The sequence below is a fragment of the Aspergillus lentulus genome (genome assembly GCF_001445615.1).
Source record: "Aspergillus lentulus DNA, contig: Alt05, strain: IFM 54703, whole genome shotgun sequence".
NCBI classification, from domain to species: Eukaryota; Fungi; Ascomycota; class Eurotiomycetes; order Eurotiales; family Aspergillaceae; genus Aspergillus; species Aspergillus lentulus.
In genome coordinates this window covers 1,214,399-1,229,580 of record NW_028322121.1, presented here as the reverse complement: position 1 = coordinate 1,229,580, position 15,182 = coordinate 1,214,399, and the positions used below count along the sequence as shown (strand labels likewise).

Below are 15,182 nucleotides of genomic sequence, written 5' to 3'. Positions count from 1 at the left end.
AATCAAATGGTGAGACTACTGGTATCATGCGGATATTCAGCAGTCCATTCTCGACGGCTAAGTCAAGATCATGGATGATCTTCACTTGAATTGAGATGAATCAAGTCTCTCCCAATCCTAAGAAATGCTATTAGAGTGAACCACAGAGGTTTGAATTTCATTAGGTGTCATGAAGCTAACATTCAATTGCAACAAATAGGGTATCCGGCCGCACGATCATCAATCCAGGAATACAAGATGCCCGTTCTGGTTCGTGATCCGCTCATCCAATCTCGCCCATGCCCTCTTCCAGTGCCCGTCTCCATCGGCCAGCTCAGCATCAAGTACTCTTCCTCCTTCAGCAAGATGCACATTTCTCGCCGACGCACCAAAATTACCACCACGCGCCCATACAAACGAACCGAAGTGGTTCGAGAGAACCGAGTTCAACGAGATGCTCGAACGATGCAGTTCTCCAGAGACGGAACGGCATCTAGCCGTCAGCTCATAGTCATGCTCAAGGCTGATATCCATGGACGAGGCGGAAAAGTTGCCTCGGAAAGAGGGCTCTGCAGGAGGATGTTGCTGATGATGAGCCCGACCATCATCACTGTCCGATGACGAGGAGGACGAAGAGCGGCGACCATGTCCCCATTTGCCTTCTTTCTTCTCCTTCTTCTTCTTGTGCTTTTTGATCGCGTCCTCGGCGAGAGATCCAGTGATCGCTCCTCCGATAGTCCCTAAGACGCCGTGATGAACTTGATGACCGGCGTAGGCGCCTGCAGCGCCTCCAGCAACCGCTCCCATAAAGCCTCTTTCATCCTTCTGATCCTGTGGATACGGCGGCTGAATGGGCGGACGCTCAGGATAGGTGTCATGTGTAGGGTATGGGGGATACGGCTGTGGCGAGCCATAGTAGTGTTGGGTGTAAGGTGGAGGTCCAGAGTTGTTATACTCATTGTCGTACCGCTGTGGATTTGGCTGCGGAGAAAACCCCGGGGCCATCCCTTCTGAAGGCTGAGACGGGTATACGTTCTGAGGTCGCCCATAGCTGGTTGTCGGCGGGGGCGGGGCACCATAGTTGTAAGAACGATTGTCTACTCCTGGTGAGTAGGATATCTCAGGTCCCGGAGTAACAGTTGAGGATGGCGGGGTCCATGGTCGATTGCTGCCATTGTCGCTGAGCGGAGTATCTGGCTTTCGTCCGCCGATATAGCCTGAATTGTAGTACTCTTGCGCGGACATGTTGCGCCAAACAGAAGGGGCAGACAACCCTGAAAACAAGCGTAAATGGTCTTCTTCCTTCAGAGGACGATAACTGGGTATCAATATATGTCAAATGGACTGATGTAGATGAAAAGCTTAGGGAATGAGAATATTTGCTACGTTAGGAAGATGAGGAGGACCAGACAGCCTTTTTGGGTAAACAAATGGGGCTGTTGCCTTGGCTCCATCTTATCGGAGGTGTGGCAGTGCAGGTCCACTTTATAACCCGATTGCACTGCCACAGTGGGGTTTCGGGCAGCCTTATGACACTATGGCTTGATCCTTCCTACGGAGTACTGTATCAAATTCCTCATCCTGTGGTCATGTAGTAGGAACTATCAATGCAAACTTTACGCTTTGGGCTACCAAAACTAGAAGATACAGAGCGGATTGTCCCGTTAACATTGCCCATTCTCGTACTAAGCTTCCGGGTTCCGAGACATCACCTCCAGCTGAACCCTGGAACGACTCCATCACGCACTAGCGCCACTCCTCATACCCCTGGCCAGCTATGACAGGAAAGGTCAGTTGTATCATGTTCAGGCGTCAGGGCCAAGATGACAGTACGCACTGTAAGCAGGGAACTTGCACAGTTCCTCCCAGTTCTTCTGAGAAAAAAGTTCCAACGCTTTCTGAAACTTTCCTCTGGGAATATATATTTCGTGTCGCTGGTCAGGTGTCGGGTAGAAGAAAACCATTTTGTTCGGCTCAGCAGTTTTCGTACAGCTAGCTGAAGCTTCGGCTGTCGCAGTAGTGTTGACTTCTGGCTTTTGGCCTGTCGTGACTGGTGCTTTGTCTGCCATTATCGTGTAGGCTTATGTCTGGCGTTTGGACCGTGCGGTGCGGTTGGTAGTAAGCTCGGTAATATCAGTGTAGTAGAAGACGAGAGAAAACACCACGAGCGGAGAATCTCTGGACCTTGATCACGATTACGAGTCTTATGTCAAACTAACTTACAGCTGGCGGAAAAGGACTAGTTGTCAGACGGATCCTCGGGAATTCCGATTCGACCGCTGACTGCTGAGTGCAATCATGGTTTGACCCAGTGATTCGCCGTAGATTTGGCAGCCAGTCAATATTCGCGGAATTCCCTTTTCAACTTTAGTGTCTATTCCTTGCTCTATTTCTCTGCCATCTTTCTTAAGACGCCAGAGCCCCTATAGCAGTGTATAGAAACCAAAAAAAAGTACTGGTAGCATAATACTGAATAAATGTCATGTCTTCGTTACTGATGATGAAGATGTATCCGTAGTCTAGCTGTGGAGTTATAGAACCAGAAAAGTATCATCAAGCTCGAGTGGGCAGGGGTATAGCCTAGAGGCATGCTTCACTCGCGGACTGACTCCTGACAAAATGGTCTCCGCGCAGTGGACAATATCTCGACCGTCTGAGATCCGACAACATCCCGATATCGAGCCCAAAGGCGTCAAGTGGGTATCAAAACGAGGATACGAGCATAATGGCGCGAGAAGCTCGATCACTCCGGCACTGGAGTCCACGAGTCTGCGACGGGCTTGGAAAAGATTGCAATGCACATGCAAAAACCCTTCACTCAAGAAAAGTGAATGCCTTCAGTATTGAATCCATGGAGAAGGCGGAGGAAGTTATTCTCATCACACTTCTGGGCACGAGCGTTCGCCAAATCGGTCTGGTCCAAGACTCGTTGGATCTTCACTTGAACCAGTTTCGTCACCATGGCCCGAGGGACCTGTTGGTCGCCGATTGCCACGAGTGAGCCCTTGCTCGTAGTAACTGGGGCATCGTTTTCCCCTCCCAAGTCCATGAAGATATCATCCTCGTCGTCACCTCCCTCGGCCGGCTCATCGCCATCCTGGCCCATATCCATATCCTCATCAGCACCTTGCAGGGCAGAAACATCCTTGCCCTGAAGGAAATCAATATCCGCCTGAGTAACCTTCTCCGGGTGCATGGAAACCCATGTGATCCAGTTGCGCTCAATCAGCGCACGCACTTTCGTGGCCATGAAACCCGCGCGTAGGGTCTTGTTCTTTCGTACGAAGCAGATGCGGAGCATACCATCCCATTCATCCCAGCTGATGTTTGGTCGATCAGCCTTGGGTTCAATTCGGACCACGCTTGACTCGACTTGTGGAGGGGGTCGGAAGTTATTCTTGCCGACTTTCATAACGTGCGAGATTCGAGAGAAGAACTGTGCGTTGACTGATAGTCGGGAGTATAACGAGTCTCCGGGACGGGCGATCAACCGAAGGGCAAATTCACGCTGAACCATGAGAATGCAGGTCTTTGGGGGGTTAGGCATGGAGAGGAGCTTGAAGATGAGCGGGGAGGAGATCTGTGGCGGACTCGTCAGCGGTTACCACAACACCGAACTATGAGTGAAATTATACCTGATAAGGAGTGTTACTGATGCAAATCTGGAAGGGAGGCAGCTTAGAGAGATCTGTCTTGACGAAATCGCCCAGAATAACCTGGAGTTTCTTCTCCGCAGGCGTCCCCTGAACTGTTTTTGTAACTTCCGCTGCCATTCGGGGATCCAGTTCGACAGCAATGACCTTTTTCGCTTTCTCGAGAATCCGTGTCGTCAGGATACCCGTACCCGGACCGACTTCGAGTACGGTCTGGCTCGGCTGGACGTTGGCCTTGTCGACGATGGCATCGGCGATTGTTGGGTTTTTCAGGATGTGCTGGCCGATGTCCGTATTGAACTTGAATATCGCAGAGGCTGCTTTGGAGAGTGGCGCACCACTGGGCTTTTGATACGGAGAGCTGGAGGGCGCATTGCGCTTGCCTCGTGCGGCTTTACCCATCTTGATGTCTGGAGGTGGAGTTGATATGGTGAAAGACGTTGATCACGTTTCTAAAATTTTTTATCTGAAGTTTATCAGATAAGGACATTGCCATATTAGGTTAGACAGCTTTGATGTCATGTGACCTATACCTGCCAGTTCCGCGTTGATTGGTTGATAATTATACAAGGACATGATTGGACAATCGACGGTAACGTCGATGCCTCAGGCAAGATGCTGTTTATCATCTCGGCTGCATCACTGCCATGAGTCCTCCCGACGCGAATTTCCTCGTCACACGTTCCTCCTTCGTCTCTTGTCATCTTGGGCTGTTTTGCCTAATTATGGCTATTTTGAAAGAAGACATTTGAAAAGCTACGGCGAAAATTACTGATGTTCTAGACTCAGAGGACACTGGTATTTCGCAGTTCAACATGGGAACCGAATGTGTACACCAAGTATGCATGAAGCTGTATCAGCACGAGATGAATGTCATGTTAAGTTGATCCGAAGAAAAGCCGCGCCACATGCGGAGCGTCCAACCACAAGCGCCGTGCTATTGTATTCCATGTTCTGCAACGTAGCTCTCTGAGTCTGAGAGCCTGCGAAGCTTGCATTGGCTCATTCAGCCTCACATTGTGCCATCACAACATAATCATATAGTAAGCCTAGAACACAGAAGCAGTGCCTCATGACCTTGATCTGCTGTGCATCACTTTCTGAGCATCAAGAGCTCGCTACTCGGCCCGAAGTCCCGCCATATGAGTCATCACTTGATTGACGGACAAGACAGCCAAGCATTATCTCGTATTTGGTCTTGTGCTTACTTCGATGACATCTTGGTCCCGGGGATAACTTCATGGTATCGCGGAGAAAAGGATTAAATACGAGGCTTTTGAGTGCTCGGCGTACGCGTTGTTGTTGCTGCTTAGAAATCGTCACATTGCTGTTGCTGAGGATGGAAGCAGAAGGACACGCGCTCCAACATGCAGACATTGAGGGCTGCAGTATAAAGGCAAGCTCGATGCATGCCCTTGAGGAATATCAATCGACAGCTCAGAAACAATTTTCCTTGCCACTGCTTCAAGAAGAGTTCGGCGACATCAGATATAGACACCAAAGCAGAAGACTTGAAAATGGCCGCTGAGCTTCCTCCCCTGCTGAAGGCTTCACTGGAGCAAACCAAAGTTACCTATCGTCAACTTGGGAAGAGTGGTCTACGCGTTTCCGTGCCCATTCTCGGTGGTATGAGCATTGGCTCTCCGGAATGGGGATCGTGGATTCTTGACGAGGAGAAGGTGAGTTCGCGGATGGTCAAGTCGATGATGAAATAAACTGACACATCGTCAGGCTCTGCCCTTGCTGAAAGCTGCTTACGACCGAGGCCTCACCACTGTTAGTTTCTCTCCGAATTATGCGATGAGCAGTGACTAAGTCGAACAGTGGGACACCGCGAACAACTATTCCAACGGCAAGTCGGAAGAAATCATTGGCAAAGCCATCAAACATTACAATCTTCCTCGGCATAAAATTCTCATTCTTACGAAATGCTGGTCACCTGTCAGTGAACACGACAATAGGTATGTTGTCCCGTTCGCCGACGACATGCGCCAGGACAAGGAATACGTCAATCAATTCGGTATGTAATTCGATTCTGCTGACCCCGTGCCCTACTGACCAGTCAGGTCTGTCCCGCCAAGCGATCTTCAACGCAGTCAATGCCTCGCTGAAACGCCTGGGTACGGACTACATTGATCTCTTTCAAATCCACCGCTTTGATCCCTTCACCCCCATCGAGGAGACAATGGAAGCGCTTCATGACCTCATCCGAAGCGGGAAGGTGCGGTACATTGGCGCGAGCTCCATGCGAACGTATCAGTTCGTCATGATGCAACATTGCGCAGAGAAGCATGGGTGGACAAAGTTTGTCTCCATGCAGAATCAGTACAGCCTTCTCTACCGCGAGGAGGAGCGGGAGATGAATCGCTTCTGTAATGAGACAGGCGTCGGTCTCATTCCTGTAAGTGCCTGATGACTTACTCTGATGAAAAGATTGACTGACGAGACATATGAACAGTGGGGTCCTCTCGACGGTGGTAAACTTGCTCGTCCGCTCGCGCAAGTTCGAGGAACCGCTCGCTCGGAGAACACCGACCCGAACGCAGTGACCCAAGCAGATGAGGTGATCATCTCCAGAGTGGAAGAATTGGCACAGAAGAAGGGCTGGACAATGGGTCAGGTGGCTTTATCTTGGGTCGACAAGCGTGTCGCCAGTCCGATTGTGGGCTTCAGCTCGGTCGAGAGAATGGACGAGATGATACAAGTTAAAGATAAGACCTTGACCGCTGAGGAGGAGAAATACTTGGAGGAGCCATACGTGCCTAAGCCGGTTGGTGGTCATGACTAGTTATACAATGGAACATAGCTGTAGGTAGCTCTCAATTCTCATTGCTCATAGCTACAGACATTAGGCATTCGAAATCGCATTCCGATTTAAGATAAGTTATCAGCATGGTAATCATTCCTACAATCCAACGATGAATATCAGATAACACGTATGCCATTCTCATAATACCCCACATCAAACCGTCGGCGTCGAACCCCCATATGAATGAATCTAAGTCGCATCATCAGTATACGTCCAAAGAACAGCCACAACACAAACATACCGTCTCATCATAACACCCCTCCGGCGTCTGATACCCATACGGCCCCGTATTGATGTACAACCTCCCCTCATCCCCACAAACATACCAAGCCGCCACATTCGGCCGTGCAATGTCACTCACACTCCACGTCACCGCATCCCCCTGGAACCCAAACGTGCCGTACTGGTTTTGTGTACTGTTGAACCACGTCTGCAGGGTGCGCTGCGTCTTGTCGGCGGGATCCTCGACGTTCATGTAGAGCTGGCTTGCCCCGGTGTTGTAGACTAGTTGGCCGGAAATGATGTTGAATTGGCCGGCGTTGGTGTTGGAGGCGAGATAGGCTGGCCCCGGGGTGGCGCTGGGGATAGTCTGCAGGTAGCTGTGGTAGGCTGGGGTTTCGACGGCGCGGATGAAGTACCAGCCTGACTGGAGGGTTGGGAGGGTGGTTGTTGTTGGGGATGGGGTGGGTTGGGCGGAGGAGGTGAGGGCGAGGAGGAGCGGGAGGGTCAGTTCGAGGAGCATTTTGGTCGATTTTTGCGTCGAAGACTACTGGGCATGCTGGTTGCGCTTCGTCTGGGAAGAGTAATGATGTCAATATATAGATGGGGTCGGGATGTCGGTGCGAAAGCCGCTCATTTTCCTATTCTACCGCTCCGTGCCAGAAGGAGCAAGGAGAGATGAAACAATCTGGGGTAAGAAAGGTTTCATCACGGCGATCATTGCTTAAATTTTACTAGAATGGAGCTTACGATTCTTCACGGCAGGCAGTTTGCGGGGTGGTAATATCTGGTGCATGTTTTATTGGCCGGATAAATTGGAGTCTCTCTATGGTGTAGCACTTCATCCGGGATCGGATGGGTGACTATAGTGTCTATGGCGCCTTGCGTAGGCCTTCATGTTTCACTACCCAGCTGCCATCAGAAGGGAACCCCGGAGCATCGCCGTGGGATCCGTTCCAGCCAGCTGCCATATATGCCACGGCATACAAGAAACCCGCGTTCCCCGGCATAAAGGGAGGAGGAGTGCCACCTGTATACACCACAGTCGTTAGTGAATTAGCAGGTCAGAAGGAAAGGAAACTTACCATCGCCACCACGGACAGCAAATCCTATAGGGTAATATTAGCTTTGTACTATGACGGAAGCAGGATACATACCAGCATCATCGAAGATCCAATAGTCATAGGCGGTTAAATGCCCTATAGCTCTTTCAGGGCTCCCAATCCGAGCAGCGTTGATGGCGAGCACAGGTCTCCCCCATCCTCTGATCTTATCATCTGTCCAGACTTCCCAGACCTTCTTGGCGGTTGCCAATGCGACTTTAGCGTCCACTGCGGGCGTATCGGGCAGGATACCCTGCAACATAATCAAGCTGCGAGGATCCTTAGTAAGAGACGTATCATTCCACCAAGAGCTATTCAGGCCTTGATAGACGGTGTAAAGTCCGTCGACTTGAGGCGGGGGTGCGAGATTCTCTGCCACGGTCGTCCATGAATCAGGCACTCGCTGGCCGAGGTTTCTCTTCCATGAGCGGGCGACATCTAGGCCGTATCGCCAGTAGGCAACCTTGGCAGAAGTCAGCAGTGCCGAGCGCATGAGACTGTAGGCGTACCTCGTATGCTAGATTCAGACTCTGCGTGGGTGGAGTATTTTCGGTGACACCGTATGCTCTGTCTCAAATCAGTCAAGGTCCTCGAATGGCAAATAAACATACGGCGGTCCAAGATCATAGTAACCGGAGGTCTCATTCTTCCAAGCATAAGATGCCATATAGTCTGCAGTGGCTGTTAAGATGCGATCCCATCGTTCAAGAGTCTTGCGTGTTGGTGAGGCTTGATACGCCAGTGTCGCAAGATACATAGGATGGGGCTAATCTGTTAGATAGATTCAACATACTGTATGAGATGACTGACCTGCTGCCACATGAGAAGGCCGTTGATACCGCCAGGTGAGCTGATGCCACTCTCAATATCGGTCATTTTGGGCCACCTGTGCTCTGTGAGTAGTAACCCCGGAAATATTGCACAACGCAACAAACCGTGCTCCATCCCACCCCATAGCCTTGGCTCGTGCAAGAGACGACGGCAACAAGCTCTCATACAATGCTGGAAAGATATTGTTAAAATGTTCTTGCCGACCCCAAGTCGCCCAGTGGGCATTGTGCCAGACTACCATTTCCATATGGAATTTACCTGCAGATAGCTGTAAGTAACAGTTGCATATGAGAATTATTGAAAGCAACGTACCATACCACCCATTGTTCATCAATCCACTCTCCTGGGGTGACTGTCCTTTCGCCGCACTGTTGACCCGTACATGATATAGTGACAGGATGATACGACGCTGAAGTTCATTCGCTTTAGGATTGGACGATGCGGTAAGGTCGACGAACCCTCCACGGGTCCAGTATTTCTTCCAGTCGATGGGAATTTGGTGTTGGAGAGCGGATGGGGAATCTGGCACCTGCTTGTCCAGCGCAAAATTGGCAGTGAATTTCAGGGTAGATGAGGATGAAGGCGCAAGAGTATAGCGGTGAGTCGCATTGCTCGCGCGAGACAATTGCAAAGAAGAAGCAGGCCATCGCAGATTCACGAAGTATGTTGTCTCCTGTAGCTGATGGAAAATATGTGCCCGGTCCTCTGTCTTTCTAACAATCGACGTGGTATGGTTCTGCGGGAAATCGTAACTGCCGACAAACACCTCATATTTGTACTTTGTCGAGTGGATTGGGGGATAAGGAAAATCTAATCCGACAGTTAGATCCCCAGAAAAGAGAAGATCCGACTGAATCTCAAAAACAGCCGAGTCAGATTCGAGATCGCCCTGCGTCACCACTTTCACCAGTTGACCGTCGACTTTGAAAGTGGAGGTGATAACGCCGCTCCACAGATCCAGTTCTTGACGCGGATCACTAATCTGTGACGCTGTGAGGTACTCGCCCTTGTACTGAAGCCCAATTCGTCCCAAGTTGATTCGGTTCGGGTTGGAAATAAGCCATTGCGATGCTTGTGGCAGACCGGGGTCCGGAATGTCATAGGAGATGTTTCGGCCGTGGGTCAACATCGCCACCCCGTGATAGTTCTCGATTTTCTCGCTATCCTAAGTTAGACGCAAACTCTTGTTTCTTCGAAGTGTATGGTGACAGTGCGTACCCATTTGCTGGCAATGAATCATTGTGCCACGCCCAGCTTGACAAAGTGTTGAATGGAAGAAAAGACTGCAGCACATTAGGTCCTTGTCTGGAACTGAGGGGAGTAAGGAAATACCTGCATGCCTGTGTTATCAACATTAAAGGCGAAGTTTCCATTGCCCACTTGGAGAGGCGTCGTTTCATTGTCGATTAGACTCGTGCGGACAACATTATACTTGGACACTACATGCTGTCTGCTATCGTCAGCGAGCGTTCATGGAAGATCGAATTGCCAATTTCAACCCACCGGTCAATTCGTCCCAGAGCAAGCTGTGGCACCAAAAGCAAGAATAGAATTCCTTTTCCGGCCATTGTTGGTTGAGCAATCTTTACAGAAGACGTTAGGCATATTCTGTGAGGATACTTCAAATCTTTATACAACCTCGGGTTAAATGATCCCGATAATCTGGGGTAAGAACATACCCCGCAGGGTCATCATATTGAAATGTTAGTTTATGCACCAATCGGATCCGAATAGTAAATACAGGCTATATAGAAGTAGTTGTTCAGGAAGCAATCGGCATCGTCCAGGGAGCTTCGTGGATGGTGAGCTGTTGGCATATATGCCTTAGTATCTCCTTCGACAGAATACACAGCATGGCATCCAGTTCAAGGGATAGACTCTGTCTCGAATGCTTAGAGTAGATGGCTGGCGATCGTGCGCTCGTTGTCCGAGACAAAGCTCTTCAAACACCACTCGCCTCGCTCTGATAGAATATCCCCCAATGCAGTGGGATCAGTGTCGCTTAGGGGGCAACCACCTCTCTGGTGATGCCATACCAATCGCACAGTCCGTTCACCAGACGCTAACGCAGGGTCATTATGACTTTTGATCGACGGGTGTCCATCATGGCAAATATTTCCCGATACAGCAATTGATGGGCCTCGAGCTTATTACGACCATTCCGTCCGTTATGTATTTCATCATCTCCATCATCTCTCTTTGGTCTCGTACTTCCTGGTGCCAGTTGATGCAGTGTAGACTTCTCGAGTCAGTTTGACAGCGGAATTGAAAAGACCCATCACCCACCCACTGTGCACTGTGCGTGGTAGCTGTGCCTTAGGCTCACCCTCAATGCGGAGCGGCGTGGGTGAGCCTAAGGCACAGGTATAATGATGAATAATTCCCCTAGCGAATGTTCTCTCTCAGAGACGGTTACCCCACTATGTAACAACTCACCCCACTTTCGTCATCTTCCAAACTCAACCATCTGCACTCAACCACTTTTCAGTGCTGATATCACAGCGAAGTAACTTAAGACGGTACACGGAACCAAAATGGCGATCATCCACGTTGTCCAGTTCCAATTCAAACCCACCACCAGCCCGGAAGTCATCAAAGACGTATGTCTCGAACCACTACCACTTCCAGCGCGGACACTGACCCATCCAGACATGTACCCGCATGCTCAATCTCAGGGAGAATTGCATCCACCCCACGACGCAAAAACCTTACATCAAGGCTTCCGCCGGGGGAAAGGACAACTCGATCGAGGGACTGCAGGTGTGTATTTCTTGTAACGTAGTTATACGGTCGTACTGACGGGCGAAGAACGGCATTACGCATGTCTTTGTGGTTGAGTTTGAGAACGAGGCCGATCGGGAGTACTATGTGCGGACGGACCCGGCGCATCAAGCATTTGTGAAGACGCTGGATGGGGTGATTGACAAGGCGCAGGTGGTTGATTTCACGCCTGGTGTATTCTGAACTAGTCATTGGCCGTTTTGGTGAACTGTAGGTCAGTCTTTGAGAAGTACATAGCTTCAGGCTTGGTGAACAGATCAAATGCGAATGCCGCCTAGGCTTGTTGCAAAGCAAAAGAGAATGCCGAAGCAGCAGGAGAATCCATATGATACCTCCTTTGGTGAGATCAACGCTTGCAGCTTTCCATAAGCCTCCAGCCAATTCGATCAGCAGCGTTCACTAACTGGTCGGATGGAGCCACTTGACCAAGCTTCTAATTTGCCTCAAGTCTGATCATCCTAAACTGATACCATGTCAAGGAGGATCTGCCAATGCGATCATGCCACAGGGCTGCTTTCATATCTTGGCGGGAGACTTTCCCCGGCGCCAGAGCCTTTGTCTTGGCTCTCGGGGACCTTTTCGGGAACTCCTTCGAACCGCCAAGTGATCCGCAAGCTAAATGAGGTATGGAGAAAGTGGGGACCAGAGGCATCAATTCCGTTTTAGAGGAGCATCTACGGAGTAGATTATTAAGGGTCATGCTTTCGTGGCTGAACTCTGAAGTTAGATTGTGGGTAGGTTTGTGCCTGGCTCTGGTCACCGACTAGTCGCCGTCTAGAAGTCACTGTAGTCTACTCCTTATGTCGCAATGATCTTAGTTGCTACTCCACGGAGAAACGTACACTAATTGCCCACGCAGACCAGAGCATTGCGCCATAGACTCATGCGGAGTACTCTTTGCTACAGCCTACAGCCTCATTCCAGGATCGCCCCATACCCGGTTTTGCCGGCCAGACCCGCTGAGTCACTCTCAATGGCTTTAGTCGGGGAAACGCCATCCCTTTAAGGACAGCCGTTTTTCATCGATAGCGTCATTCTCACTTGTTTACAGGGATTCGGCGTCGGCGACGTGGTTGTAAGAGCCCCTATTCGCCAGTTGACACACTCCTCCACGCAGGCAACAATGCTTTGCGGGTGTTCCATCCCGCCGGCGTCGGCAATGGTTCTCTGGTTTCCGGCATTTACCTGAGGTCATCAAAAGGGTATCAGTCTCCTCTGTCCATAGTTCAAAAGTTTCTATAGGATCCAACTGTGTCCTCTCACTTCCGGCAACTGCAGAGCTCGCGTCCTAGGGGACAGTAGCCGCACTAAACGAGCAAACCAGCATGTGTAGGGGGCGGTGCAACGGACTTGAATCCTATGGGAGAGGACAGAAGTAAGTATTCAATCACTGGACTATGAGGATGCATCGAACGCTGCATGTGAGGAGGATGCCGGGCAAATAAGGTGAGCCAGCTGAGGTGTTCTTCGGGTTCCATAGTCCCCGATATATTATATCTTTAGATCCCTATGGTGCCCGTATCACCGCTGGTATCCACGGTTAACATAATGAGATATCGGACTTGTTTCAAAAATTATTGCATTCGGAATACGTAGTCGAGTTTATTTCTTTATTTGGGGGCATATGTGGAGTTGATCGGAGGTATAGCCGTCCCCGAGACATAAACTCTGGTCGCCGATTCGGGGATCTCGGCCTCCCGCTGGGCTTCACACACTACTATTATTATTCTATATCGAGACATCGGGGATCGATCCAATTTCTGACTTGCAGGAGACGAGACAAGCTGAACTCAGTGACGATTTAGATAGTTCTTGTAAAAAGCGAACTTGGCCACTTCGAGTCACCGTAAATCTCGGGTATCTACTTCAATAATGACACAGAACCCTCGAGTATAACCATAACCATGCAGCAAGATTCCACATCGTCCAGGCCTCCCCGACGGCCGTCATCGCTGGCATGTATGACCTGTCGTCGCCGTCACCTAAAATGTGACGCCCAGATGCCAGTATGTAGCCGCTGTCAGGCCTCCAGCACGGAATGTCGCTATATTCAGTCCAGACGCGGGCGGACGAAGAACGGCAATCCTTCCCAGCAGCTGCTGGATGACGATGCCTCCCTTTTCTCTGCAGTCGATCCAGACGATTTCTCAGAATGGCTCAGTGGGACAAATCTTACCTCAGACCTTGTAGATGTATGGACACTTCTTTGGAATAAGACGATATGGGCGAGGAGTCACTGACAGAACCAGATAGGTCAAGCACTCTTCCAACCACAACTCGATACTCACCCGTCGTTAGACATCTCAGGTCTGCCAGAGAATGCACTTGCCTGGCCCGGGCTCGAGAACACTGTAACACCAGAGGTTGCATATGATCCCCTGATCCAGCTGTATTACCAGACTTTCCACCGCTCGCATCCGCTCCTGATTCCAAGGAAAGCCCTGCACTCTCCCTTATCCGAGAAGATACCCCAATACATCCTCTCAATCATGCGCTATATCGGCGCTCACCAGCACCACGATCCGTCTCTCAAAGAGCTCTTTCGCCAATCTGCCTATTCCGTGTTGTCCGACTCAACGCCTCGTGACGGATACAAGGTCCAGGGCATGGTCCTTCTCGCCATTGTCGACCATGCACGTGGCGCTGAAGACAGTGCAGCCCGCATTATGCAGGCTGCCGTTAACCTGGCGTTGGAACTGGGTATGAACAAAGCCGCATTCGCGGCCGAACACTCCGACGGAAATTCTATATTGGAGGAGAGTTGGCGCCGGACTTACTGGGAGCTGTACTTTGTGGACGGATACTTGGCTGCAATGCGTGATCAGAGCGCGTTCCAACTGATCCATAGCCCTGCAGACGCGAGGTTGCCTTGTGACGAAAAGCTTTATAACTCCGGGGACGCGGTACGTCCTTCGTGTTTCCGTCTGGGCGCCTTGCTGATACCTGCTAGGTGATACTGAGCAATCTGACCTTCAAAGATCTCACCAACAAGTGGCACTCTGCCGACGAAAGGCGGTTCCCATCATCCGCATACAGGATCCAGGCCGTGCGCCTTCTCGGCACGGTCATGGAATTAAACCGATCGCTGGATATCGACCTGGACACTCAAATCGAGACCATCGACGCTGCGCTGGTGGCATCTTTGATGCAACTTCCATCATCCCAGCGGGATGTGTACGGCAGCCATTCCGGCCTAGATGAAATGACCTTCCAAGCCCAAATGACGAGCTACCTGTGCGTGCAGAAACATCCAACCAACCTTCGTTCCCCATGACAGACTGACCCTGTCCAGTGCACTGATCTATCTCCACCACCCTCGATCAAACATGCGATACGCCTCCATCCACGCCCATACCTCTTGCACACGCCTCCCGACCACCCGCGAGGCCACTCCCCCCTCCGCCTCCCTTGACCTGCATTCGCAGAAGCTCCTGCGAGCAGCTGATTTGCTGTGCAATCTAGCCACCCTGCCGAATCCGGTCAAATATCGCACGCCGTTCTTCACCTGCGCGCTTGCCATGTGTGTGGTAGTGCATACAGTTGCGTGCTTGTTTGTCTCCGTCCCAGAGAAACAGGAGTCGATCAAGGCGAGAATCCAGCTTGGGGTGGGCGCGCTGCATGTGCTAGGGAAGTCCTGGCCACTGGCGAAGACGGTTAGGCAGCGGTTGATCGCTATGTATCAGGAACTGGGATTGCGATGCCAATAAATTTGCTTTGAAATTGTGAAGTCCATGATACCCTTTGCCTAGTATATTTGTTAGCCGTTGCCCTTTTGCAATCTGTAACTATCATTCCTCAGTAGACTGC

The 15,182-nt window shown here is 50.6% G+C and overlaps 7 protein-coding genes across 7 annotated transcripts; 3 read left to right on the top strand and 4 right to left on the bottom strand.

Annotated features, from left to right (window-relative positions):
* Positions 1 to 219: 219 nt before the first annotated feature.
* Positions 220 to 1,224, bottom strand: ALT_3053 (putative glutamine-serine-proline rich protein; the record flags this gene model as incomplete). The annotated part of the gene is made up of 1 exon (XM_033557621.2): positions 220 to 1,224. One exon carries the CDS (start codon positions 1,222 to 1,224, stop codon positions 220 to 222), a length of 1,005 nt encoding a protein of 334 aa, XP_033413512.2.
* Positions 1,225 to 2,797: 1,573 nt separating this feature from the next.
* Positions 2,798 to 4,034, bottom strand: ALT_3052 (dimethyladenosine transferase; the record flags this gene model as incomplete). The annotated part of the gene is made up of 2 exons (XM_033557620.2): positions 2,798 to 3,559; positions 3,615 to 4,034. 2 exons carry the CDS (start codon positions 4,032 to 4,034, stop codon positions 2,798 to 2,800), a joined length of 1,182 nt encoding a protein of 393 aa, XP_033413511.2.
* Positions 4,035 to 5,149: 1,115 nt separating this feature from the next.
* Positions 5,150 to 6,420, top strand: ALT_3051 (aldo/keto reductase; the record flags this gene model as incomplete). The annotated part of the gene is made up of 5 exons (XM_033557619.2): positions 5,150 to 5,311; positions 5,364 to 5,408; positions 5,457 to 5,652; positions 5,699 to 6,033; positions 6,091 to 6,420. The coding sequence occupies 5 exons, from the start codon at positions 5,150 to 5,152 to the stop codon at positions 6,418 to 6,420; spliced, it is 1,068 nt and encodes a 355-aa protein (XP_033413510.2).
* A 174-nt stretch (positions 6,421 to 6,594) lies between these two features.
* ALT_3050 (uncharacterized protein) lies at positions 6,595 to 7,183 on the bottom strand (the record flags this gene model as incomplete). Its single annotated transcript, XM_033557618.2, has 2 exons — positions 6,595 to 6,630; positions 6,683 to 7,183. The coding sequence occupies 2 exons, from the start codon at positions 7,181 to 7,183 to the stop codon at positions 6,595 to 6,597; spliced, it is 537 nt and encodes a 178-aa protein (XP_033413509.2).
* Positions 7,184 to 7,532: 349 nt separating this feature from the next.
* On the bottom strand, positions 7,533 to 10,162 carry ALT_3049 (uncharacterized protein; the record flags this gene model as incomplete). Its single annotated transcript, XM_033557617.2, has 11 exons — positions 7,533 to 7,690; positions 7,746 to 7,769; positions 7,818 to 8,226; positions 8,273 to 8,330; positions 8,375 to 8,529; positions 8,574 to 8,649; positions 8,699 to 8,852; positions 8,907 to 9,754; positions 9,813 to 9,877; positions 9,927 to 10,044; positions 10,098 to 10,162. The coding sequence occupies 11 exons, from the start codon at positions 10,160 to 10,162 to the stop codon at positions 7,533 to 7,535; spliced, it is 2,130 nt and encodes a 709-aa protein (XP_033413508.2).
* Positions 10,163 to 11,128: 966 nt separating this feature from the next.
* Positions 11,129 to 11,558, top strand: ALT_3048 (Dabb family protein; the record flags this gene model as incomplete). Its single annotated transcript, XM_033557616.2, has 3 exons — positions 11,129 to 11,194; positions 11,244 to 11,354; positions 11,403 to 11,558. The coding sequence occupies 3 exons, from the start codon at positions 11,129 to 11,131 to the stop codon at positions 11,556 to 11,558; spliced, it is 333 nt and encodes a 110-aa protein (XP_033413507.1).
* A 1,721-nt stretch (positions 11,559 to 13,279) lies between these two features.
* On the top strand, positions 13,280 to 15,082 carry ALT_3047 (Zn(II)2Cys6 transcription factor; the record flags this gene model as incomplete). Its single annotated transcript, XM_033557615.2, has 5 exons — positions 13,280 to 13,381; positions 13,430 to 13,567; positions 13,625 to 14,278; positions 14,326 to 14,609; positions 14,668 to 15,082. 5 exons carry the CDS (start codon positions 13,280 to 13,282, stop codon positions 15,080 to 15,082), a joined length of 1,593 nt encoding a protein of 530 aa, XP_033413506.2.
* Between the last annotated feature and the right edge of the window lie 100 nt (positions 15,083 to 15,182).